Source organism: Crinia signifera, chromosome 2 (assembly GCF_055691185.1).
Source record: "Crinia signifera chromosome 2, ASM5569118v1, whole genome shotgun sequence".
Classification (NCBI taxonomy): Eukaryota; Metazoa; Chordata; class Amphibia; order Anura; family Myobatrachidae; genus Crinia; species Crinia signifera.
In genome coordinates, this window is record NC_139218.1 from 24,576,830 (window position 1) to 24,603,204 (window position 26,375).

General features: G+C 47.0%; 1 protein-coding gene across 13 annotated transcripts in view; it reads right to left on the reverse strand.

Moving 5' to 3' along the window:
- The window catches only part of ITSN1 (intersectin 1), a 114,312-nt gene that overhangs the window by 48,271 nt on the left and 39,666 nt on the right, over window positions 1-26,375 (reverse strand). For 2 of the 13 annotated variants that reach the window (XM_083171779.1, XM_083171767.1), the window contains exons 5-21: window positions 24,898-25,058; window positions 23,977-24,156; window positions 21,622-21,715; window positions 19,840-19,940; window positions 19,087-19,150; window positions 17,259-17,396; window positions 16,569-16,687; window positions 15,585-15,847; window positions 15,029-15,178; window positions 14,805-14,945; window positions 14,334-14,421; window positions 13,105-13,244; window positions 11,649-11,690; window positions 10,387-10,508; window positions 7,679-7,807; window positions 6,144-6,358; window positions 4,289-4,416 (exon numbers count right to left, since the gene is read on the reverse strand). In XM_083171779.1, coding sequence (XP_083027905.1) covers window positions 4,289-4,416; window positions 6,144-6,358; window positions 7,679-7,807; window positions 10,387-10,508; window positions 11,649-11,690; window positions 13,105-13,244; window positions 14,334-14,421; window positions 14,805-14,945; window positions 15,029-15,178; window positions 15,585-15,847; window positions 16,569-16,687; window positions 17,259-17,396; window positions 19,087-19,150; window positions 19,840-19,940; window positions 21,622-21,715; window positions 23,977-24,156; window positions 24,898-25,058 — 2,275 coding nt within the window. The remainder of the gene's footprint in view (window positions 1-4,288; window positions 4,417-6,143; window positions 6,359-7,678; window positions 7,808-10,386; window positions 10,509-11,648; window positions 11,691-13,104; window positions 13,245-14,333; window positions 14,422-14,804; window positions 14,946-15,028; window positions 15,179-15,584; window positions 15,848-16,568; window positions 16,688-17,258; window positions 17,397-19,086; window positions 19,151-19,839; window positions 19,941-21,621; window positions 21,716-23,976; window positions 24,157-24,897; window positions 25,059-26,375) is intronic. The other 11 variants (XM_083171780.1, XM_083171776.1, XM_083171768.1 and 8 more) reach the window with 10 other exon arrangements.

Sequence of the window (26,375 nt, forward strand, 5' to 3'; positions counted from 1 at the left end):
ATCCCTTGAGCGAGCCCCGTACCGAGGTACCTTGTGGTTGTACCTGGACGCCATGAGGTCTATCTGGGGAAGGCCCCAGCGACCCACTATCTGATTGAATACCTCTTCGTGAAGGCTCCACTCTCCTGAATGTATGTCCTGCCTGCTTAGGAAATCGGCCTCCCAGTTTTCTATTCCTGGAATGTGAACTGCTGTTAATGCCAGAAGATGATCCTCTGCCCACTGAAGTAGAGGGAGTACCTCCCGTATTGCTGCTGCACTCCTGGTCCCTCCCTGGTGATTTATATATGCCACCGCCGTGGCGTTGTCCGACTGGACCTTCACCGCTTTGGACTGGACTAAGTGCTCTGCCTCCTCGAGGGCTCGGGAGATGGCCCTTATCTCCAAGATGTTTATGGGAAGCTTTGCTTCTCCCTTTGACCACCGACCCTGAAAAGAGTGTGGACCCAGGACCGCTCCCCAGCCCCTGAGGCTTGCATCTGTGGTCAGAATTTCCCACTTGTGGGCTGAGAACTGGCGACCCCTTCGCAGGTTTTCTGGGCGTAGCCACCAAGTAAGAGAGAGCCTTGTCCGAGTGGACAAGGGAAAAGTCTGAGTCTTGAGAGTCTGCTGTGAGCGGTTCCATCTCCGAAGCAGTTCCAGTTGTAGCTGCCTTGAGTGCAGCTGGCCGAACTCTACCATCTCGAAACAGGATACCAGCTTCCCCAGAATCTTCATACTGTGGTGCACTGATACCCTGTGAAGCTTCAAGAATGCTTTCAACATTACATAAAGGGAAGTGATCTTTTCTTCTGGTAGATAGACTCTTTCTGCTACTGTGTCTATCCGCGCTCCCAGGTGGATCATGTCCTGGACCGGGGTCACACTGGACTTTTTCCAATTGATGAGCCACCCGTGTGACTCCAGGAAGTTCACTGTGATCTGGAGGTGAATCAGGAGAACTTCTTGAGACTGTGCAATGATGAGTAGGTCGTCGAGATAAGGGAGGATTCGAATCCCCTGGGACCTCAGGGCCCCCGCCATCACGGCCATGATCTTTGTAAAGACCCGTGGTGCCGTGGAAAGGCCAAACGGCAACGCCGTGAACTGATAATGGCAGTTCTGGATTGCAAATCTTAGGAAAGACTGGGATTCCTCCCTTATCGGGACATGCAGATATGCATCCCTGATGTCCAGGGATGTCATAAAGTCTCCCGGTTCTAGGGCCTGGAGAATTGACCTCAGGGACTCCATCCTGAACCTGGGTACCTTTATGGACTTGTTGAGGCTTTTCAGATTGAGGATGGGCCTGTAGGAACCATCCGGTTTCCCTACCAGGAAAAGATTCGAGTAAAACCCTTTTCCCTGCTGACTGGTGGGTACCGGCACTATGACATTCCTGTCCAGGAGGGACCGAATGGACTCGGAGAGAGCTTGTGCTCTGTCCTGGTCCTGTGGCAGGCCTGTTTTGAAAAAGCGAGCTGGGGGTCGCCCCTGGAAGGGTAGTGAATACCCCTGCAGAATTATGGTATTGACCCATCTGTCTGATGAGGTCTTCTGCCATATGTTGGAGAAATGCAGGAGGCGACCGCCCACTCGGAGATCCTGGTGGGCCGCCCCACCCTCATGCCGCGGGCTTTTCAGCCTGCTTGGGAGTCTGCCGGCGTCCTGTCCAGGACTGCCTTCCCCTTGTACTGGGGGCTCTCTTCTGCTGGGACGGTCTGGCCGAAGGCTGACCTCTAACCCTCCCCTGGGGTCGAAAGGAGCGAAAATTTACTGCCCTGCCTTTTGGAGGTGCAGATGGGAGGAACGCTGTTTTTGAAGTGGCCACTGTGGTCACTATCTTGTCCAGCTCTGGACCGAACAACACGCTCCCTGAAAATGGTAAGGCCTCTAAGGCTCTTTTAGAGTCTGCATCGGCATTCCATGTACGCAGCCAGAGGGCCCTGCGAGCCGCCACTGAGGAGGCCGAGATTCTAGAAGAGAGTGAGACAGCGTCCACTGCTGACTCCTCTAGATAAGTAGCCGCCTCTCTAATCAGGTCCACTGAGGACATTAGTTCAGAGCGGCGTGTACCAGAAATTATGGCCTCCTGTAACTCATCAGCCCAGGAGGCTATGGCCCTCGATACCCAAGCTGAAGCCATTGCCGGGCGTGCAGAGACCCCTGCATTTATGAAAATGCCCTTTAAGCAATTTTCTATTTTTCTATCCGTGGGGTCCTTCAAAGAGGCCACTGTGGGGATAGGTAACGTGGTGGTTTTTACCAACCTAGCCACATGGGCATCCACCTGGGGAGCCAATTCCCACTTACTGCGGTCAGCCGCATTAAAGGGGAAAAAAGACAGAAGGCGCTTGGAGACTAAAAACTTTTTGTTTGGATGAGCCCAGGCCTCTGACAAAACCCCATCCAAATCAGAACTGGGAGGAAATGATGCTATCTCCTTTTTCTTCTTTTTGAAGACAGGAGCATCTGATGATGCAGGCTGATCCTCCTGTATTTTAAGAGAGGAGCGGACAGCTTTTATAAGGGCATCAACCCTTGACTGAGTCATACGGTCCTCCTTAGAGGAATCTGGCTCATCTTCATCATCATCATCCACATCATTGTCATCGGTGCCAGCCGCACCTTCCTCATCTGTATCTCCATCGTCAGTATCATGAGAAACAGGCAGAGTCCTGCGCCTACCCGGTGCCTTCAGAATAGACTGAAGGGAGTTAGACACCTGTACTAAACCTTGTACAGAAGAAGATAAACCCTGAACCCAGGTAGGTTCTGGGGCAGGTACTGAGGACCCAGCCTGTGGTGTGGTCACTTCAGAAACAGACTTGTGCGGCCTGACTGCAGCTAACTGCGTGGCTAAGTCCCTCATTGCTGTGGACAGAGTTAATGCCCAAGCTGGCTCAGTAGCTTCCTGTACAGGATGCCTGGGAGGCGAGGGTGCATTTACAGAGCAACGGTCACACAAGCCCGGGTCTGTCTGCCTCTCTGAGGAGAAATTCTCCTTGCAATTGCCACATGTGTAAGCATGCAAAACAGGAGCAGTACCCTTAGAGGGTTTTGCTGTGGGCTTCCCCTTTTGTGACATTATTATAAGTCACCAGCCCCAACACAAGTCTGACAATGACAGGCTGTCTATTCACAGACACACTGAAAAACACTCAAGCCCTAACCAATAAGCTAGGGTTAAGTGAAAAAATACAAGCACACAATATAACCGCTGTATCAGTGCTAAGAATAGCTTGATATCAGCGTTAGGGGAAAGATAAAGAAGAAAACCTGATCCCAGTGTCGCGGAGCAGGAGTCTGGGTGCACTTCTCCGTCTCAGCGCTGTGCCTGTAATGGCGCGCAGACGCTGCGAAGGCGGGGAGAAGCAGAGCTGAGCGCGGGAAGCGTGATTGACAGCTCTGTATATCGGAGGCGGACGCTGGGGACGTAACCGCCTCCCCCTGGAACCCCAGTGCTATGCGCCTTAAAAAATGGCGTTCCCCATAAAACAAACACTGGTGGTCTAGCGGCCCACGGAAACGACCGGGTGCCTGCTGCCAGGACCAGCCGGGGGATGCACCCTTCCCCCGGCGGTATCGCCGCACGGCGTCCCGCTCAGCTGAGACAGGACCCGCTTACCTTCTGACTGTACGCGGCGCCCTCCGTGTGCTGTGAGGCGTCCGGTATCACGTCATAAGACTGGTGTGCCGGACTCAGTCAGGCAGGAGCAGCTGCTAAGTGGCGCTGTCTCCTGTAGGTAAAAATAATAAAACTAATAAAAATTAAAAACAAGGGCACGGAGCCCTCTCCTTAAGTACCTGTGCCTACCGGCACCAAGGAACAACTGAAGCCTAGGGGGGGCGTGGAGGAGGAGGAGCCTGGGCTGCACCCAAAGAAATTTAATCTCCTTGGTGCCTGTCGCTGTAGCTCCACCCACACCCACTGTCCCAGTGTCCACCATGAGTATGAAAGAAAAAATACTATTTCAATATTTAGGCCATTTTAACCATTCTGGTGATGAATTGCAGCGATACTGGGCCAAAAAGATTGCCGCGCGGGAGCTATTAAAAGGTCAGCTGGGAGAACCATCCGACTGAGCCAATCAGGAGCTGAATGGCCAGATTTATACAGTATTTCCCCACATACACCTACGGCCATATCGGACAATGACTTGGCTGCCGGCCTGCCAGAGTAAGCTGGGTACAGGCACCTTTAGACCCAGGCCAATTCAAGAACATTGCAATTTCCTGCCTGCCGCATCAGAGCTGCGCTTGTGGATATTCATAGGATTCCGTATCAATCATTATCTTCAATTCTCACCATGATAACATCTCCTGGTTGTATAGTGATCTCATCGTGACTTCTTGCATCGAACGGATAGAGTGCCCGATAATACACAACCTTTACGTCCCCCTGAGAGATTGTAAGTGGTCCTTTGTCTGAAAAGACTAAATGTACATAAATGCTTCAATGTAAAATCTGTTATGTATTGCAGGTTGCACTGGTAAAACACACACACACACACACACACACACACACACACACACACACGTACGTCAGGCATCATTCATAGGTGTCAAGTCACTTGTAGTTCTAGCACCCTGCACCTTTCAAAACCTGTGCAGTTCCTCCTCCCAGCCCGGGGGTGTCGCTGTCTCCTCTGGTGCTTTGAAGACACTCTGGTCTGTATCCAAGTGCTGACATACAGACCAGAGTGTGCTAGAAGCACAATGGCAGAAAGACACCCCAGGCAGGTGCAGGGTGCTAGAATGAACACTGCGTTATATGTATTCTCTGCAAGTGTCATATAAGTGTCTGCCTGGCTGCAGTGTTAGGATAGTCACATATTGTTTATAGACAATCATACGTTGTACAATAACATAGCAACACGGCCCATTGTCAGAAGCTGTTATTGTGTTTGTCGGTGTATATAAAAGTATGCCAGCCTTCTACAGTGTCACCAAGAGACATCCCGATGCCTGGGAAGGACAATAATTAATCAATCACTGTCTGTCCAGGTAGAAAGAACCATAGGACAGTGATGGAGAACCTTAGCACTCCAGCTGTTGTTGAACTACATATCCCAGCATGCTCTGCAACAGTTTTAGCATGTTCAAAAAGCAAAACTACTGCAGGGCATGCTGGGATGTGTATTTCAAGAACAGCTGGAGGGCCAAGGTTCTCCATCACTGCCTTAGAGGACTGGAAGAGCAGTGCGAGTAGGGGCCTATACATCGTATGTTCCCTGCTGGACCTGCACTCCAAGCCATCAGGGAAGTTACCAATTCCATCCTGGCTCCAGTGAGAATAGATATTGTATAGTATAGTATAGTATAGTATAGGACAGGTTTTCCCAAACTCAGTCCTCAAGGTTTTAAGGATATCCATTTTTGAGAAAAGTTGGTTAAACCAAATTGACTAAGGTGCCAAGTAGGGTGGCCAATCCCAGGATTGGCGGGATCCCGGGATTTGGCCTAAAAAACGCTGGGATTAGATGCGCATGCGCATATCTAATGCCGGGCAGCGTCTGAGCGAGTGCTCAGACGCTGCCCAGGAGTTCCTGATCCCCAGCCTGCAGTCTGGAGCGGGGGGTATGGGCAGTCTGACCTGCGAAGCGTGACCTCTGACCATCACGCTGTGCAGGCCGCACCGCCCATATCCGCTCCAGAGTCAAGGCTCACCATTGAGTCCTGACCTGTAACTGTTTGCAGCGTCGGCCGCCCGCCCTCCTGGCGGCTCTACTGCTGCTGCCACCGCCGCCACCCGCTCCTGTCTGCAGAATGTCTGCCCTGCTCCCAGCCGCCCGCCCGTGTAAGTAAATGAATGTGCGGGGATAGCCGGAGCGGGGGGGGGGGGGGGTCTCCCTTTGCATGTTTTTTTGCCTAAACTGCAGTTTAGAGATGTCAATCCCGGGAATTCCGGGCATCCCTAGTGCCAATTAAGCCACCTGTGCTCAAGGCTCGATATCCTTGAAACCTGGACTATTGTGAAGCCTTCAAAATGCAGTGTGGGGACCACTGGCATAAGGTGATAAATCTGTAGCTATCAAGCAACATTTGCATCTATAAATCACTACAAAAGGTCAGGAACCAGCATTGTTCTGATGGTAAATCCCCATTAGCTCACATCTTCTGAAGGGACTGTTCGATGCCGGCCCACATGCCCACATCTGTACCTGTCCACGGGGCCCGCGCCCCTGGTTTCAGCGACTCGGGCGCCTGCTGGAAGGGTCTGCTGGGTTTCTCTTGGATCTCCGGTCTTTGCGGCTCCTCTGGCTTCTTTATAGGTTCTTCCCTCTTCTGCTTTTCCTCGTCTTGCAGTATTTTGTGCCGTGCTGGCTCCTCCTGTTTCACGCGGTCCTGCCACTGTTTTTCCTGCTCGTACGCCTTCCTAGAAGAGGGATCGTGCGGAGACACATGTATATTAAACACGTGTGAGGGTGTATATTCTACTGCACCCTTATAATGTAGGTCACAAATATAACGTCTTACCACCTACACCATACGCGGGTGCAGGTCTGTGCCATGTTTGTATCTGGTAATGGATAATAACACACCAGACCATCGCCCATGTACAGCAATGGGTAGGGCAGCAGATCAGCATTAGAAAAACGAGGATAAGAGCTACATACTATAAATGGTGAAATGTACCATATAACATGTGTGGGCCTTCATTTACACCACCTTCTATATATCACAGGCCGATATGTGTAGTTAGGTCCTCTTGTGGAGTTTTAGGTTTTAATGCTTATAAAGCGAATTTTCCTTTGTAAGATTAGAGAGATGAATTTAGGAAATAGCGACCTGTGATATATAGAAGTTGGCGTAAATGAGGACCATCTCATATATGGTACATTTCACCATTTATAGTACATTAAGTAGCTCTTATGCTCATCTTTCTTATGCTTATTTTCCTAAAGAGTGAGACATTCGAGCAGGGCCCTCTTATTCCTGTCTGTTACCACCCAGTTTCGCACCAAACCTGACCCGGCTCAGACAACCCAGGTTATCAGAGTTTAAAACCACTGATTTTTCTTTGGTTCATTGCCTAGGTGTGAAAGAGGTATTACTCTTACTGACGTTCCAAACTCTGGCCAGATAAATAAGACTTTAAAAGGTGGTATTCAATCCGGGATTACGACTGTCAAAATTCTGTTAATTTTTTCATCCGATCCGACTGTACATAGACAGTCGGTAATTCAATGTACCGAGTGCCGGAAATGGACGCAGATTTCGGAAACGGATTCAAAAAAAAAAAAAAACGGCCGTGAATTTGACAATCCGCTGCGGTTTTTGACAAAACAGATCTGACTTTAAAAAAAAAAAAGTCGGATCTGACACAATTTAATGCTGTCGGTAACGGCAGCATTGAATAGGGGAGTGCTGATATTTCCACTGTCGGGAAATATCGGTAGATTGAATACCCCCCCCTAAAGCGCCTCCATTACTCCTAATTTTAACACCTGGTCTTCCGACTGAAACTAGGAACAGAAGTGACTGAAACCAGCTCCAGTCACATCCGCGGTGTCATCAAGTTTTGAGTAGCTGAACATCTGGTTCATTGAAGTCAACTTTAGGTGACCGACCAGCAGAGAGACCATCTTGTCTGGAGCTCAGGTCAGGATGGACTTCTGCACAACCTTTACCCTAAACCTACACATAACTGTGATGCATTGAGATTCTGGTCTCATCCTCCAGCAAACTCTGGTACCTATAGATGCAGAACATGATTCTGATGGTAAAGCTAACTGCTGATAGTAATCGTGCTCCATGGGGCCGTGTTCCCTCTCTGTCTCTGTGGGTACGCACTGCACTGTCATTATCCGACTCAGGTGTCACCCTAAACAATAAATACATACACAGTTACACGCCAGCGGCTGGCCGGTTACCTTCCACTGTACAATCATTAAGATCTACGAGTCTACATAGAAAAGATTTTTATAGCATAAATATTAAAAAATTATAGGTACTTGTTTCTTATTACGGCCACAATCGCGGGCATCGTGTGCCTTAACTTTAAGGCACACGATGCGACGCGATGGCCACGATTTCCCCATAGGCTTCAATGTTAAATTATTTTAACATTGAAACTGAGTCCATTTAACATAGTAAAAAATGGGAAAAGGCCGAATAAGGGCCATTTCTCATTGGCTATGGCCCTGTCATGTGTGTAAAAAATAATGGCCCCCCATTGTGTCCGCCACCCCCACGATTAACGCGAACCCAAAGCGTGGCGAGCGCAGCGAGCCCGCGAGGGGCGGCGGTGCGCGTCCTCCGACCTTTTCATTCCCCTACTATCCACGTCGGCGTGGAGTTGAGAATAGATTAGTGTGGCGAGCGCAGCGAGCCACCGAGCCCGAAGCGTGGCGAGCGCACGCTGATACCTGTGAAGCCCGCGACGGGACGCAGGGATCTGTGAAGGTATCAGCGTCCGCTCGCCACGCTTCGGGCTCGCCACACTAATCTATTCTCAACTCCACGCCGACGTGGATAGTAGGGGAATGAAAAGGTCGGAGGACGCGCACCGCTGCGCTCGCCACGCTTCGGGTTCGCGTCAATCGTGGGGGTGGCGGACACAATGGGGGGCCATTATTTTTTACACACATGACGGGGCCATACCCAATGAGAAATGGGCCATATTGGCCCTTTTACCATTTTTTACTATGTTAAATGGACTCAGTTTCAATGTTAAAAAAATTTAACATTGAAGCCTATGGACACGATGGACCCGATTTCTCCATAGGCTTCAATGTTAAAATAATTTAACATTGAAGCCTATGGAGAAATCGGGTACATCGCTTCGGTCGCGTCGTGTGCGTTTTGGTATGCACCCGACGCGACCGACACGATTTTTTCCGACACGACCACCACGATAGAAATCGTGGTGGCCGTGCTAGGAAACAAGTACCAAATTATATTGTTATCACCTATACAATGTGTACCCGGATGATAGGTCTTGGTTGATGTCCATTAGGTCGACATTGACAAAAAAGGATGACACAAGGAAAAAGTGAACATGGCTATAATCGTCACGTGGAACGGTCATGATTTTTTTTTTTTTTGGTGGACTTTTTCATGCTTGACGATCCACGCGGATTCGCGGGCCATACGAGGGAATGTGCTACACTAATTGGGGGTCTATGTCGACATCGACACAAAAAACGTGAAAAACTCAGGTCGACCTATAACTAGATAACGTTTTTCCTGTCGACCTAATGACAGTTGGCTTTCCTAGACTGTCTACCTAGACACTATCGACCCCATGGTCCAAACCCAGTCAACCTCTTATCCTTCAACCTTTCCACTGACAGCTTTTTGTAGCCACCTTCTAGACTTTATCTCTGTTATCCTCTATGGATCAGTAATACGCAATACAGAGAGCAGCATTCAGGTTATAAGCCTGGAGAAATGATACACAATACAGAGAGCAGCAGTAATAGTATATGTCTGCGCCCTGCCCGATTTTTAAAGGGCAAAATGCACCCTGCCCCTCTAGCAGCGCCCCGCTACAACAGCCTCACAGGGAAGCCCAGCGCCGCCGCAGGGAGCCTGAGGACGGTGGCAGGCAGGGAGATGGAAGTCTCCCTGCCTGCCCCAGAACGTTTGTGGGGGGGAGGTGGGCTCCCCGGGTGCCAGGCAGCACAGGGGACCGGGTATATTCACTACACCCGATCATGAATATGTAATGATCGGGTGAAGTGAATATATGAATATCTAATGAGCGGCTCGGCTCCGGCCCCCTGCTGGCTGCTCTGTGTAAAAAAAAATTTTTTTTTAATTAAATATATATTCATGTGCTTACAGCACATGAATAAAAATAGCATGCCCCTCTTTAGAATAAAATTCCTGATTTTTTTACACCAATTGTAAAAAACAAAACACTTTATTTTAAAAGTTCACCTTCCACTTCACCATTAAAAGATAGCGATTGCTACTCAGTGAATCATGGCGAAAAAAACCTTGAAATGTATTCGCCATCTGGTCATTGAATAGGGTGATTCACCGTTTTAGTCAGAAGCAATAATACGCAATACTGAGAGCGGCAGTCCTGATATACACCTAAAGCAATAACACAATACAGAGAGCTGCAGTCATGTTATACTACTGGAACAATAATAAGCAATACAGAGACACACAGTTATGTTATATGCCTGGAGCAATAATACGCAATACAGAGAGCTGCAGTCAGGTTATACATCTGGAGCAATAATACACAATACAGAGTGCATCAGGCATGTTATACGTCTGGAACAAAACACAATAGAGAACTGCAGTTATGTTATATGCCTGGAACAATGACATATAGGAGACACGTAGCCTGACTAGGATTGGATTACTTCTACAAGCAATGACAACACAATAAATGTACATGGAAATCAATTCTGCTCATCCCCTGGGACTAAACCTATTGGAACTTACCTCTGAGCCTCCTCCTTCTGCTTCTCTAGCTCCAGGATCTTCCTTTCTTGTTCCTTCATCTTCTCAGCCTCAATGTCTTTCTGCTTCTCCAGCAGCTGTTTGCTGTGCATTTCCCGCAGCTCCTACAAGATAATGACATTGTTACTGGTATCCAGGGGATTTTGTAAACAACAAAAGGACAGTTATGGCTCAAATACCATCACTCAGGCCAACCAACCGTCCTGTGATTGCCGAGCGGCCTTGATTTGGGAAGAGAGGAGAGTACTAGAAAATAAAGTTGACGTAACCAAGAGAACTATTCCAACCAGAGTCGTATACTTATTTATTTAGAACTTTCTAGAAGACAATAGATCGAATCTGATTGGTTGCTATGGGCAACACCCCATCTTCAATAGAACTCCCATTTTAGTAAATTTAGCCCACTGTTCCTGGCATGAAGTTGGGACACTTACAAAAAGAATGTACATTTGTGTACGTAGTGCTAAAGATAACCTATAGGTCAGGCATGTCCAAACTATGACCCTCCAGCTGTTGTGAAACTACAGGTCCCATCATGCACAGTTTTGCTATTAGGGAATGCTAAAACTATGGCAAGGCATGCTGGGACTTTTAGTTTGGAGGGCCATAGTTTGGACATGCCTGCTATAGGTGTAAGGAAATGCGGTCATGATGCATGGAGACCGGCACCGGCATTCCAACTGCGGGCAGGGGGAGGGGCATTAGGGTGGGTACTCACCGGACCCCGGTTATGTATCCTGGTGCAGTCATCCGGGGCTCATTTTTACAACTGTTCAGTGAAAAGTCCTAGGATCAGTTACACTCTGATTGTTACCATAATGCTCTGAGCACGTTACCACTACGGTCTCAAAACGGAGCTGCTTTCAGATCAAAATCACCCAGTGTGTATGGGCCATTCAGCCCCGCGATTTCCCCATCATAGCTGTGCATACACGCTGGGCAAAAACGCACCTTTAACCAAGGACATTTAAACCAAGGCCATTCAGAGACCATATCTATCCCGGTCTTTATATTTCCAGTCTTTCTGCTTCATAAAATATTGTAACTGTCCGTGTACCCATGCCATACAGAAGAGCCAGTCACTGTCCGTACAGTTGCATCCTCATTGCATCGGTAAATAAACTCAGATTTCAGACTAAAACCTTCTCTACGAATAACCCCCAATGCAAAACCGCACCAACCGAGTCCAGTACACGATACCGGACGCAAGCCAGCAACTATTTCAGCCAATCTGTGACATTTACCTTCTGTGGCGATGATGCCGGAAGGATACATCCAACATGCAGCTATGGGAGGAATTGAGATAAAATAAAACAGAAGTCTATGCTTCGCTGCACCTTATAGTACCCTCAATGGTGGAACCGTTCAGCTCAGTGCCAGGCTGTAATGGACCCATTTCCTTCAACATGTCAGTTATAATTAGTTTTCATTTTTATCTGGTCTTTTAACGGGATGCAGTTAGAATCCGGGCGGTTGGAATCCCGGCGGTCAAAATCCAGACACTTTCTCCCTCTATGGGTGTCAGGATACGTAAGGTCTTCTCTAAATGGGTCTGATTCAGAACGGTTAACAAGGCTGCACTGCAGGTGGGGCAGATGTAACATGTGCAGAGAGAGTTGAGGGATATACACACGGTTCGATTTGAACACTTTTTCTTTTTTTATTTGATTTTGCTTATAGAAGCAAAATCAAATCTGAAACGAACAGTGTTAACTGGCTTCGATCTAGATTTGATCCCGATGCACGTAACCGGGATCCAAAGCAGAAATAGACATGCCTGGCAAGACTATCCCGGCTTCCATCTGGAAGATCGCATGCATTGGCCTACCCCATGACCCATACCCAGGGCGCGTACACAAATCTGCAGGTCTGAGGCGTAATCCGGAACCATTTGCCGTGACTCTGCCGACAACGGCACAGCTTGGGCATTTTCCGCAACTGCAGGGCCTGATTCAGAGCCGATCGCTATTATGTGAATTTATACGAGCGTACTGATCACATGTGCGAGGCAAAAAAGCCACGAAATATCCAACTGCAATCCCCTCACAATTCAGCTGACAGGAAGTCAGCGTTTGTGGGCGATCACTGTATGTTTTCTGGGAGTGTTCGAAAAAAATGCAGACGTGCCCAGGTGTTTTCAGGGTGTGATTCACACCTGTGGGGCTGACTAATCCAAACCCAAACATTTTCAGGGAGGTTCTGAGACGTCAGTACAGGCCTCGATTTGCGCAGGGCAGGTTTTCTGTCTGTCTGGGCGATGGCTAACTATTTGCAGTCACCTGCAACTTCAGAGATGTAGGATTAGAATCAGGCCCAAAGTACTTTAAACATTGTAACCTATAGGGTTCCTGTGGATTACAGAACATAGCTTGGATCAAGCGCCACTTAAGGAACGACCAATCTCTTTGAGAAGACAGGCTAAAACATGATGCTGTGATTGGACAGTGCTTGGTGGATCGGGTCACGTGTTCTGTGAACACCTTGAGTCAGGAAGTATTTAAATGACACTAAGAACATCAATTTGAAACAAAGAAAAGTCTCAGAAGCAATAAAAACGAATTACACTGTATTAGGCAACACATGTTCTCTGGCCGCTATCACTGGACGTACAGAGACCGCAATATCTTAACGTATTGGTTATTCCATCGGCCACGTGGACAGTGTGCAGACAATTGGATGCGATTCCCCGGCGGTTGTTACCTTGAGCTGGTTATTGAAGACATCAATCTCTTGAAGCTTCGCCCGAGTTTCTTTCTCGATTGCATCCAGCTGGTCTATGAGCTGCTGACGGCCGATTCCCTTGGCTTCCAAAGCTCTTCTTAGTGTAAGGAGGGAATCTCCTGGGAACAGGTGAGAACATTCGCACTCATTAACCTCCACCACAAGTTTATTCCACAGCCAGAGAGGATAGTCACCTGAACGGTGCGTACACATAGCCTACACCATTTTTATTACATACAATCAGCACCGGTGGCTGTGCATACGCATTTGGAGCAAACACTTGAATTGCCCCCACAGAGGTGAGGAGCAGCATTAGCCTAAACGTTGTGAAAGAGGACGAACTGACACGGACACGGACAGCATATGGATTAGCATCACTAACACCCCACCAGCACTAAAATAGCCACATCTGCAATCAACATGCACTGAATGGTTAACTCCTGCGATTGGACAAGATGTAGATGTTGTCCAATCAGCAGCCTAGTCAACGCAGGCTACATAGATTTAAACTTATTAAAGCCTGTTTTTCTAGAGCTACATATTTAAAGGGGACCCCTTTAAATATGTAGCTCTAGAAAAACAGCTTTAATATACTTAAGCAATTACAAGGACTCAATTTAGGTCAACATCCATTGGGTGAACCACTGAAGGTTGATAGGCCTTAGGTCAACACCTGAAATTGGTCAACATGGGTCAGGCGATAGGGTCGGAAAGTTGACACAAATAATAAGGGCAACAGTCAAATAGGTCGGCATGAGTTTCACAGGTTTTTTTTTTTTTTACCCGAATATCGACATCGTCAACATGGACACCGCCTAAGTGTACCGCGTCCCCTCGCCATGCTTCGGGCACGGTGCCTCGCTGTGCTCGGGCACACGATTTTATTCTCCCACCATGCCATAGTGGATGGTAGGGCACGGAATATCGCCTGTCAGCTCCCAAAAACCGTGAAAAACATATGTTGACCTTTTGACTGTCGACCATTCCCATTGTTGACCTATTGCTTGCGTTGAGCTTCCAACCCCGTTGACCTAAGGCCTCTCGACCTTCAATGCAATGCACCCAATGCATGTCGTCCTAATAACCGTACCCAGTCGGGAGAATGTTACTGCACACTTTTGCAGGGAATCTACCAAAGTGTGATTATGGCACAGACTGGGGGCCGTGCACAGAACACAGCTACAGAACGATATACAGAGCAAACTCACTGTGCAAGCTGTTCTGTTGAACCTGTTTCAGTTGGTCATTTAGGCATTGCTTCTCCGGAATCAGTTGTCCAAGCAGGTGCTGAGACTCCTATAAAAGGCAAAAACACCAAATTTATACTCTGCACGCCACCCATGGAACGTCCAATGAAAGGCACCTTGAATTTATCTCCCTTTTATAGGATGACTGTCAGATATTGTACTGGAAAAATAACAGTTTTCAAAAAGCGATTTTAATTCCATTTCTCCAATATAAAATGTACAGTTGGGGCCACATCTGTCATCCAGATCTTTCTGGGCTGGAGACACAGCTACATGTTCTTCCTGCAAAGAGCCGAGTGCTGTTCCCGCCAGACACATTCTAGGCCACATCCTCCGTTAGCTAGCCACGCCCGCCACATGCAGGGGAACGGTGCACTACAGATACAGGGACAGTGTATCGCAGGACATTTATGGAACAGGAGTAATAATGACCTGCAGCTGCTGCTGTAAGTGGGTGATTTCTGCGATCCTCAGCTCCCGAGACTTGTTTGTACTTTCTATCTCCTGCCGCTGCGTTGTCAGGCGATACCGAATGTCCTGAAGTTTTCCTTCCAGCTGATGCTTTTTATCATTCTGTAGGTAGCAGGTAATAATTACTATTTTGTTTTACAATTACGGTTTGCCTGATACATGCCAAACGCCTGATCTCCGCTTACCAGAGCTTCCAACTCAAACTCCAGAGTCTTCTTCTTTGCCTTCAATACGACAATATCCTCTTGTTCCCTGTTCCTTTGATTCAGGAGCTCCTGCCGCCGATTTCGCTCCCACTCCAGTTGGCGCTGCCGTTCAAGTTCCCGCTTTGCGGCCTGAAGATGAAGAAAACATTCCATAAAGGAGACTCTCACTGCAGCAACAAGTTTATAGTAACCAATGAGCTGTTTGCTTTCACTTTCTGACCTGCATACAAAGCCGCGATATACAATTATTATTATTATTGGCTACAGTACATAGGTGCTTTCAGCATTCTTATTAAAGAAGCCCGGACATCTAGTTTTTCTAGGTAAGGTCATAAAATCCGCTTTTAACTAGTACAAAAAATGCCTTTGGTTATATCCTAAACATTACAGCTCAATCATGCGTTACCAAATGGAGAAGAAGTATCCGCTGCCACTGCTCTCGCACCATTGGTAAACCCTGGTTCCACTGGGAAAGCCGTTTAAATACACATATTGTAGTTCTAAAATAGATACTGTCAATTAGATAACCAATTACCTCTCGTCTCTCTATTTCTTTCCTCCGTTCCTCTTCTCGCTGACGTTCGAGTTCTCTCTGCTTTTCCAGCTGCTTCTCCAGCTCCTGTTGCCGCTTGCGCTCTTGTTCCTGACGCTCCCGTTCCTTCCGCTCCTGCTCGGCCCGTTCCAGCTGGGCCAGTCTCTCCTGCTCCTTCCTCTGCAGTTCCAGCAGTGCCTGCCTCCGCTTCTCCAACTCCAGGTTCCCACGCTCAAAGTTCTCCCGCTTTTTGTCTTCGAAACTCACTGGGAGAAGAAACCAGGGGGTCACCGACAGCTCATTCTATAGCCCTTACCAAACACGCGCATTTGGTTTTAACGATAATCAATATGAACCAAAGCTCTCCCCTAAAAGGAGCGTGTTTTGTACAATTAGTTACAGCTTGCCAGATGCACTTAGAGCTGGGAATTGTATTGTATTGTATTGGCGTTCTCCCCAGTGGTGTCAAGAGGGGTGGTACTTTTTACCTGAGCCCGGGTCCCACTACCCCCTCCCCCGTTGCAGGTAGCGGGGAGAGAGATGACAGCTCAGCCTCTCTCCCCAGCTCAGCACCATGTGCTGAGGAGCTGAGGAGAGAGAAAGCGGCAGGGGTGTAGCCGCGCCCCCTCCCTTTAACGGAGGCCTGGCCAACCTGCCAGCACCTTCGGTTTTCCATGGCCGTGCTATATAGAGTACAGCCAGGGAAAAACGAAAAATGGATGGAGAGAAAATCTAAAGGGGGCCGTTTAGAGTTTTTAAATGTACACATTGTGGGAACATTATTGTACTATCTTATTACATACACAGAAGTTACGATGGTGTAATGTTAAATTATACAGCAGTTATTTCAAACTACGCAGTGCTGCCTCCCTATATATTTTGGCCAGAAAGTGGTCGGTACAAACAGAGCAATGCATTAATCTAAGGTGAGAGACGACCGGGCAGATGGGGAGAGGACGGAGAGTGGAGAACTCATTAGACACACACCGTTACCTGCCAGTTTTTTGTCCACTGGTGGAGGCTCCTCCTCCGCCGGCTCTTCGGGTAAGCGCTGATCGACAGACACTGAGCTCATTATAGATATGCCGCTACCAGAGCGAACTCTTCTGTAATAAAAAAAGAAGATGATCAATAATGTGCCCGGTAATAGGGTCGGAGTAGGAGAAATTTGGAATAACGTTAAGCACAAAACAGCCGGCAGTATATCCAGAGAGATGGGTGTCCCTCTGTTGTGTACGGCTATCTGTGCAGACTATCCCCAGCGCACTGTCACTGTGCACGCATAACAGGGGCTAGAAGGAAAACAAAAATAAACTTCAAAAACTACAAAAAACAAACTGACAAAAATAAATGAAAATTACCAACCAACCCCCCCCCCCCCCCCCCCCCAAAAAAAAAAAGTAAAAAAGTGGTTTGCCCATTTGGAGGATTATGTGCAACTTCAGGGATTATGGAAGAGGACACACAGTTCTACCATAATCATCGCCATGCTGGTGTACATTAATGTCCTGCACGGGCCTACAGGTAACAATATATTTGGGACCACTGGGACAGCGCCCACAAAGAATTGTCCTCGGTCCTGCCACAACTCAACAGCTTCCATAGAAATGATGCACGTTAGGACTTTCATACAACAGAAATCCTGCTCGGGGCTACAGGACAATTCTGGGCTCTCACCTAAACGATGGAGGGATGTACTCCGGGGGCAGGACAGGAGGAAGCGTCTGGCCAGACATGGCAACGTCTATTAAGTGCATGGCAAGGATGAACTCTTCAGCGGTCAGCTTCCCATCTTGATCGATGTCTGACAGATTCCTGGGAATGAGAGTGACGCAGAAAGGGATTATAGTGTACAACAGAGACCGAGCATTAAACAAGGGGCACAATATAAAGATGGTTATTTATATAGCAAACACATTCTGCAGCGCTTTACAGAAAACACGTCACATCAGTGCCTGCCCCAGTGGAGCTTACAATCTATATGAACTACCACACACACACACACACACATACACAGACACACACAGGTTAATTTTCTGCCAGTAGAGACAAATAATCTACCAGTATATTTTTGGATTGTGGGAGGAAACTGGAGCACATAGAGGACACTAACACAGGTATACTATACAAACTACACAAAGCTAGCGCCACGGTGGGCACTGAACCCAAGACCTCAGGGCTGTGAGGCAATAAGGACATAATCTCAATATATGGGGCTCTATATGTTAAGAGAATTGGAGTATTATAAATCAGCATGCCAACAGGTGCTGAACGTCAACTCCCTAGATGTAGTCATGAACATTGCACGCAGTCTCTCCAGCCAACGGGTTGCTTCCTCCCATTCCTGCCTCCAAGATTTTGGCCTTTGTGCTCCTTACCTCTGGAATGTTCTACCCCTCCCTATCAGACTCTCTTCTTTTTTAAACCCAGCCATCTCTCATCCTAACCTTCTGTCTATGCTCACTTCTACCCCTTCTGCGTCACGGTCTGTCAGTCCCTCCCCTTTAGAATGTAAGCTCTCCCGAGCAGGGCCCTCCCTCCTCATGTGTTTTTCTTAGACTAGATCTCTGCCACCCTGATAATTGCATCAGTGTCCTGTCCCCTGATGGAACTCCCTTTAGTTACCATGTACTTGTCCTAACTTGCCTTGTACCGGCATTTGTTTATTTGTTTTTCGCTTTTCTATGTATTTGCAGGTGCTACGGAACCAAATATATAAGCGATAATAACATTAAGCCGACATTCATAAATGCCGACATTTAACCGAATGTGGACAAACAGTTTTTTTGTTAATATTAACCTAACCCTAAAAATAACACAAAAAACCTTCAGTCATCATTTTGGCATCGACACAATACTCCCATGTTGACATTCTAAACCAGAACCCAGCAAACCAATGCAAAACCTGCCAAACACACTACGAACTTCAGCATACATCCTGAACTTTTTTTTTTTTTTTAGCAAGTTGGTGCCATCACTATAAATCCTGCAGGGTACATCCATTGTGTAGGGTGCACCCAGCTTTAAAGTCTACAGAGGCGACAATTAGCTGACGCTGAGAACGTGCTGAAGATTTGTATATTCTATGACTATCTGATTACACCTGGGCTAAAGTGATAGGATTGTGAATCAATTGCACAGTGACCGATTTAAAAAACACACTTCCGCATATGGGTAAGTTTCTGCACTGGGAGTAAATGCATGAGGCTTGGAGAAGTGGTGTCTATACTGTGCAAGGTGATAATGCACCAGCCAATCAGGTCGTAACTGTCAATTTACATACTGGAGTGGATTGTCTGGTGCAATTATCACCTGGCACATAACGTTCTCTATGGGGCTAGACACCAGCTAATTAGGTCAGGCACATGCTGAGTGTCTGCGCGGGATGCTGAGGAGAACCGCTCACAGTAACGATTCTAGTTCCTCCTCTGTGACCCATTGACAAGTCCTAGTTATAACTACATGTATTACAGGGAGCAGAGATCTACTACAAGGACGCTCTTACCATATTGTAGCCAGCTGGGCTTGTGGCAAACTAGATTGCATAAGTATCGTTCTCGCCTGAGGACCTGAAACAAAAGGGGGGGGAAACCGGTCATTGTGTTTGTACATGCACCGTAATAGAATATACACACATAACCTAAGGGGGCAAATCCACTAAAGCTTCTAAAAAATGAAAAAAGGGGATATGGCCCATAGCAACCAATCAGATTATGTCTCATTTCTCTATTGAAGTCTAGAAAATATTAGACAGAATTTGATTGGCCGCTACTGAAGGGAAGCAGCGGTTCCTCCCTTGTGCCCAGTTTGTGTTATACACGGGTAATGTATGACGCTTGGAGCAGTGGTATCTATTCCCATAAAGAACGTTATCTGCAAGGTGATGATGCACCAGCCAATCAGCTGTAATATGTAAATCGAAGGTTGTGAGATGATTGGCTGCTTCATTATCACCTTGCAGATAACGTTCTTTATGGGGAGAGATAGCACTGCTCCAAGTGTCGTGCATTTACCCCACATAGAGCGGGAAAACCAAGAACAATTTCCTTTGAAGAGCATGTGACATCACGTAAACCCCCCCACACCCCCCCCAATAATGCATCCCCTGCCGTGATACATCCCCACTTACTGCACATAGCCGAGGGTCTGACGTGTAATGGGCCCCTCACCTCAACTTTTCCGCTCTGTCCATATAATTTAGGGAGGAGAATACAGAAACCACAAGGAACAGGCTGATAAGTCACACAACGGTTGTTACCTGTTAAATGCCCGCTCATTGTTTTGTCATGGCTGTTGAACAACTGTCTATACTTTAGCCGTGAAGACTGCGGTACAGCCCACTCTGCCACAGGAGGAGCGCTGGGGAAATGAAAGATATAGAATTAAATATAATAATAATAATAATTTGACACCACAATATTATACTGATCTTCATACCTTATTTCACACCATAGCTGCTCTGCCACACAATGAGCAAAAAGGATTTTTGGTCACTTACCGTTGGAATCCTTTTCTCTTAAGCAGACTGGGGGACACTGGGCCAATGGGGATTGCAGGTTGGGGCTGGAGTGTGCACTCTAACTAAACTGAAGAATTCAAACTGTAAGCTCCTCCCCCTGCGACCCCGTACTGCAAGGACCTCTTTTAGAGTCCGTAAGGGGAATAGCAGTAACCCAGTGAAACGGTCAGAATAATAAATAATAATAAAACAAACTAGTATGGCAAACCTCTATAGAAGTAGGGTGGTGGTGGGGGGGGGCATCGGAAGTTCATCAGCCATCCCCAAGGGAGTGTATGGGCACATTAAGACAAGCAAGGTAGCCATACACTACTGCAATGTATCGCAGCAGTGTATGGCCATCCAACCCCCCTGAGCCACCCAGGACCTTCCCGGGCAGAAAGACCGCATGCAATACATCACATGTGGTCCTTTCACATACAATGTATAGCATGCAACCCAGTATGCCACGCCAGGAGGAGGGCAAGGTCGGACGGGCAGCAGGACCGACCTACAGCTCTGGCCCAATGCGAACGGTACTGCGCATCGGACCCAAGGGGGTGTCAAACACATCAGATTTGGGCCAATTGGTCAGCCCGATCCATCAGGATTGGGTCAAATCGGCCCAAATAGGACTAGCGTATGGGGGCCTGTATAGAAGTGGACATCACCCAAGGCAAATACATGAAAATGGTAAAAAAAAATAAAGCTATAATGAGTGCTGCATAAGGTGGCCATACACACGCAGATTTATCTGCAGATCTGGCTGGTTGGAACAAAAACATGGTTATGGATGAGAGCAAATGACAGTTGACCATTTGCTTGGAAATGCTGGAAAACTGACAAACTGTCACTCATCCATAACCATGTTTTTGTTCCAACCAGCCAGATCTGAAGATAAATCTTACTAGTGGATGGGCACCTTTAGCCCCACATAATGTGACACCTAAAGAAGACTTGCGTTATTGAGTTGCAAGGGGGAGGAGCTTACATTTTAAAGCAACAGTTTAATTTGCCGAAGTGCCAACTGCAGGCCCCAACCTGCAATCCCATTGTGCAGGGCCCCCCAGGCTGCCAGAGAAATACTCATCTACCCGAGACGATTATAAACTAAAACTAAATATTTTGATTATAACTAAAAGTTAAAACATAATTCCATGCAAAACGAAATACTCTTTAAAACCCATTCCAAAAAGGCTACTTACCTGGAACTCACCATGTAGGCTGGCACGGAGCCACCACTCTTATCACAGTATCAGTTGGAAAAACACTACTAGTCCTATTCCGGCAGGAGTAAAAAGATTGCACCAATGTTGGTAACACTTAGACCACAGGGTATAGATGAGGCACAGGGAGCCTCATCTATACCCTCCCCCACTACACACACGGTGACCTCAGTTTAGAAAGGCTTCTCGGGGCTGATATTGGAGCACCGCAGGATAACCTGACCCACAGGTAAGTAGCCTTTTGGAATTTGGTTTCATTGTCTATTCATCCTGCAGCTTCTGCATTGGTTACAGGGACACACACATTGTTACTTACATAGCCACATCAAACGATTGGGCTTTCTGAAGTTTAGTGCTTAGTTGTGCGCCGGCACCGGACCGGCCGAATGACGAACTCTTTGGCAATGTGGCTGCAAGGGCAGAAAACCAAGCATTACTCTCTGCTCTTATTTATGGCCCTTTCAACATTTCAATTTCTCTACTAACACAATAGATATGACCCATGTCCCAATGTAAAAGGCAGCTTAAGTCAGGCGTCCATGACGGAGAAGACCAAAGGTGGCCAATGGTATGGTCACAATCTGAAGACCACAAGTCGTTTAGCCGTTTCCTGGTCTGCTTGGCTGCCTTTCCCCATTTCTCAATGAAAACATTAGGTCGCTGTTCTATCCTACTATGTATTATACCTACCAAATCGTTCCCTCCATGGCCTATTCTCAGGACCCCCCTATCTCTATTAGTGAGAGGATCATAAGGCTTTGCACCAGGTCCTCTGGTCTTCTCTGTATAGACTTCTCATAGAAAACTAAAATAAATCACTTTGATTGCCCTTCTGCTCCAAGGAAGGTTTCAGTCTTTCTTGAGCTCACCTTAGGTACACCTGCATTCTGGTTTGACAGGTGTACCGCTGCAGCCAAACGCCCCACCTGCCACTGTCCCTAGATTTGACAGGTGTACTGGTGTGTACACACGGTGAGATTTCCTTGCTATTAGACTTAAGATTCGAGTGCTATGCAATCTTCGCTATCTCTGTACTTTTTACACACAATCTGCATTAGATTTGCACTATATAGTCATTGCTGTCCTGTCTATCTGGGTTTCGATTTGTGCTGTCCCGGGAGTGCGCATCGGGATCGCAAGGTAAAAAAACCTGTGCGATCTGCACGCGATTTCGACTATATAGTCGCAATCTAATGTCAAATCTCACCGTGTGTACACAGAATACCGTTATAAAAAGGTGTGTACACACTGGGCGATATTTTACAGGTTATGCACAATAACGACCAGTCATAACATCATTTGCTTGGATATCATCCAGTGTGTACGCAATATATCATTAACGATGCATACTCCCGCAGGTCGTTAGCGATGTCCTCTGTCATCTGTACATGCAGCTCAATCTGAGGATATCGTCAATGACCAATATACTCCTGGATGTGGCCACTGACTATATCCTTTAAGTAATCAGTCTGTACATACAATATTGTTTGTCAGTTAGTCCAAATCATGAGCTATATATTTTTTCCAGAGTTGTCTAGTGTGTACCCAACTTCTTCCTAAACTTTCGCAGTCCCTGTACATAACATTAACTCAAATGCAGTACAGTAGAAAAAAAAAAAGATATATCTTTCAAAATCAACCATGGGGCTAGCTACTGCTCATTAGAACCGGTCATATAGTTCCCAGGGAAGGGTAACTAGCTTGCTCAATGCTGTGTATGGGGACCAGTAATGCCCAAAGCTTGCAGACAGATCGTTCTCATAATTCCACATACAGTACCATGGGTTCCGTCAGGCTCTTTATAAAGTTCTACACTGTATAATGTACAGAGAGCTCTATTTATGTGGTATGAGATGCTGCCACAAATTTGATTGATAGCCCTCTATAAACAAAAGTTGTTCTGCTAATATACAGTAAGCACATTGTGTATATGAGCAGCCAAGCTAATATACACAATGCACTTACTGTATACAGAATAGTAACCAACAAGCCTGCTCTGTGCATTAATCCTGAACCCCATAGAGCAAGGGGATTGATGCCAGGCTGCCAGCTGATTGCAGTTGGCGCACAGGCAGGTGGCCACAGAGAAAGAGCCACTATTAATTGGCGCCACCCACAAGCCAATTGGAGCTTGCGCACTTGGGGTGGCCCCTGCCTTTTGTATCATTCCTGGACCCCACCATCTCTGATGTCACCCAGTTGTGGGAATGTGCAGGGACTAAAATCAGAGCATTCCGGAATGGCATTCTTGACCGAAATACATTCTTAACCATAGGGTTTGCAAGCAGTTTCGTGCAATTTTGGGAGCTGGCCAGGAAGACGGGGCAAGGCTACCAAATGCGTTGCCACAGTGTACACACAAAAGCAATTTTCACACAAGTAACCCACCCCCCCCCCAAAAGAAACACATGACTAAAACGAAAAAATTTAAAGGTCCCCATACCTACATGTGTAGTCTGCCATTACTATAGAAGATTGATGAAATACAGAGAAAGCTATAAAATGCATAGAACACAACACTGTCTGATCTCAGGGGGAATAACAGTCAACAGATACAATCAACAGAATTCCTGCTAACAGTTTACGCTGTCAAAGGTGAAGTCATCCAGGGCACAGACTGGCCACTATTAAACCATAGAGTTGCAGCAAGTATTAGTGTTATGCAGCATACCCGAGTGAGCGAAAGCAGGAAGAGGCTGGATTACGGCCGGCGCTCCATTAGCCAGGGGTGGCACGGCTGAGGCAGGAACAGAGGACACTAAGGGAGGAGACATCCCTACTACTGGAATGGGAGGCATTGGCACGGGGGCTACAGCTGCGAGGGGAGGCATGCCGGCAATAACGCTTATACCTGGAAGAGAAAACAGTGCACATGTACAGATTGGACAGTTAATAGCCATAAACGTCAGCAGCTATGTACACAACAGCCCGCCAGGGAGTGGGTGGAGGATCCATGTTGGGCCTTGTATAAATGAAGTAAGCAGCAGCCGTAGCACACAGTGAGAGCAGCATTGTTGTGGGATGAATGAAATGGACAGCTTGGAGGTGCAGGATGCAGAGCACATAGAACTGGGTTAAGCTCTGTATGTATTACTTGCAGCATTATGTATGCATGGTCCAGTCAGCATGAACAGCACAAGAGAACGTGCTCGGTGACTGGTGAAGTGAAGACTAACCGAGGAGCATGAGCAACACAATCCAGCCTGGTGAGGATCATCGATGGTCAGCAGATACAATGAGGCCTGCATTATTCCTTTCCAGGGACCAATATGATGATGTCCATTGATAGCAGTAATGTGCAATAAGCATTGGGATGAGGGGATGGTTACCATGCACACATACAAAGCAGAAGTCTGTGTCCTGTGTTTATCTACAGGGTACTCACAACCTCACGGGTAAATTTACTAAAGATTTTGACATTTTCTAGGACGCAATAGAGAACGGATAGACCGAATATGATTGGTTGCTATGGGCAACACCACCTCTGCATTTTCAGACGCTTCAGTAAATTTACCCATCAGGCTGTAGTCACAACCACCTTGCAGCGGCTTTCTGATTTAAAAAAAGGAACCGTTCTCCACTGAATACTAACCAAAGCCTGCAGGGTTGGGGATGGCAACAAGTGGCTTCAACATGGCGGCGGGGAGAGTGGCGGGCAGGGGGTATCCTTGCAGCTTCAGTTTAATCAGTTTCATAGCAATGGAGAATTCCAGCTGATCCATTCTACCATCATTGTTCATGTCAGCCAAGGCCCTATAAGAAAAGGAAACATAAATGGGATTTACACAGGAGTTACAGAAATAACCCTGCAATGCAGTCGTGCAGGCAACAACCAGCAACTGGAGTACTACTGGGCCTAGCCCATAGCAGGCAACAACCGGCTACTGGTGTATTACTAGGCCTAGCCGATAGCAGGCAACAACCAGTAACTAGAGTACTGCCAGGCCTAGCCCATAGCAGGCAACAACCAGCAGCTGGAGTACTGCCAATTAAAACACAAGGTGTGCAACAACCAGCAACTGGAGTACCACAAATCCCAACCCCTGGCAAGCAACAACCAGCAGCTGGAATACAGTCAATCTTAGCCCATATTGGGTCAAGTACCGCCACAACCACCAGCAGATGGAGTACTGCAGGGCCTAACACAAGTAACAATTTGTGTCTGGAGGCCCATTACACAGGATGAACCTCTGGCGCATTTGCCTTGTTTTAAATGGACAAAACTGCGCCATTAGCTCCACCTGTGATCTTTTAAAATGTGTCAGTGAATAATGAGTGCACCTGTGCACCTGGAAAACATGCACTGTTGGAGGGGGGGTTGTCATCCGGAGGACCAAGGTTGAGAACCACTGGGTTGATGCATAGGTTCCCAAACACGATCCTCAAGACACCTCCAGCAGTCCAGGGTTTAAGTATATCCATGGCTCAGCACAGATTGATAAATCAAATTGACAGGTTCTAATCAGTCACCTGTAGCGCAGCATGCAGACACATAAAAACTGGACCATTGGGGTGCCTTGAGGATGGCGTTCGAGAACCGCTGTGTTAACACGTTATACAGATGTGTCCAACTACATCTTGGCTTTTTTTCTCAATTTGTCACAACATGTAAAACACGGCTTAAGGTGGCCATACATCAGAAAGATATTGTACCCAATCATACAATCTCAATTGATTGTAAGATGGATTGTATGCAGATTGTGTGCACATCTTATGTACACAATCATACAATCCATCAGCAGATGGATTGTATGACTGATTGTATGATGGATTGTATGCAGATTGTGTGCACATCTTGTGTACACAATCATGCTGCAGATGGATTGTATGACTGATTGTAAGATGGATTGTGTGTAGATTGTGTGTCCAAAAACCACCAAGGACTGCCGGGATTTCAAGGGAAATTGTACACAATCATGAGCGCAATCGATCTTAAGATCGATCTTTCTGATGTATGGCCAGCTTTAGCTGTTTTTCCAAATGTAGCAAGTGGATGGATTCTGAAAATTGTTTGCAGCAGTAGAATTTCTATAAAGTAATAGATTAGGAAACCAAGATGTACGTGGACAC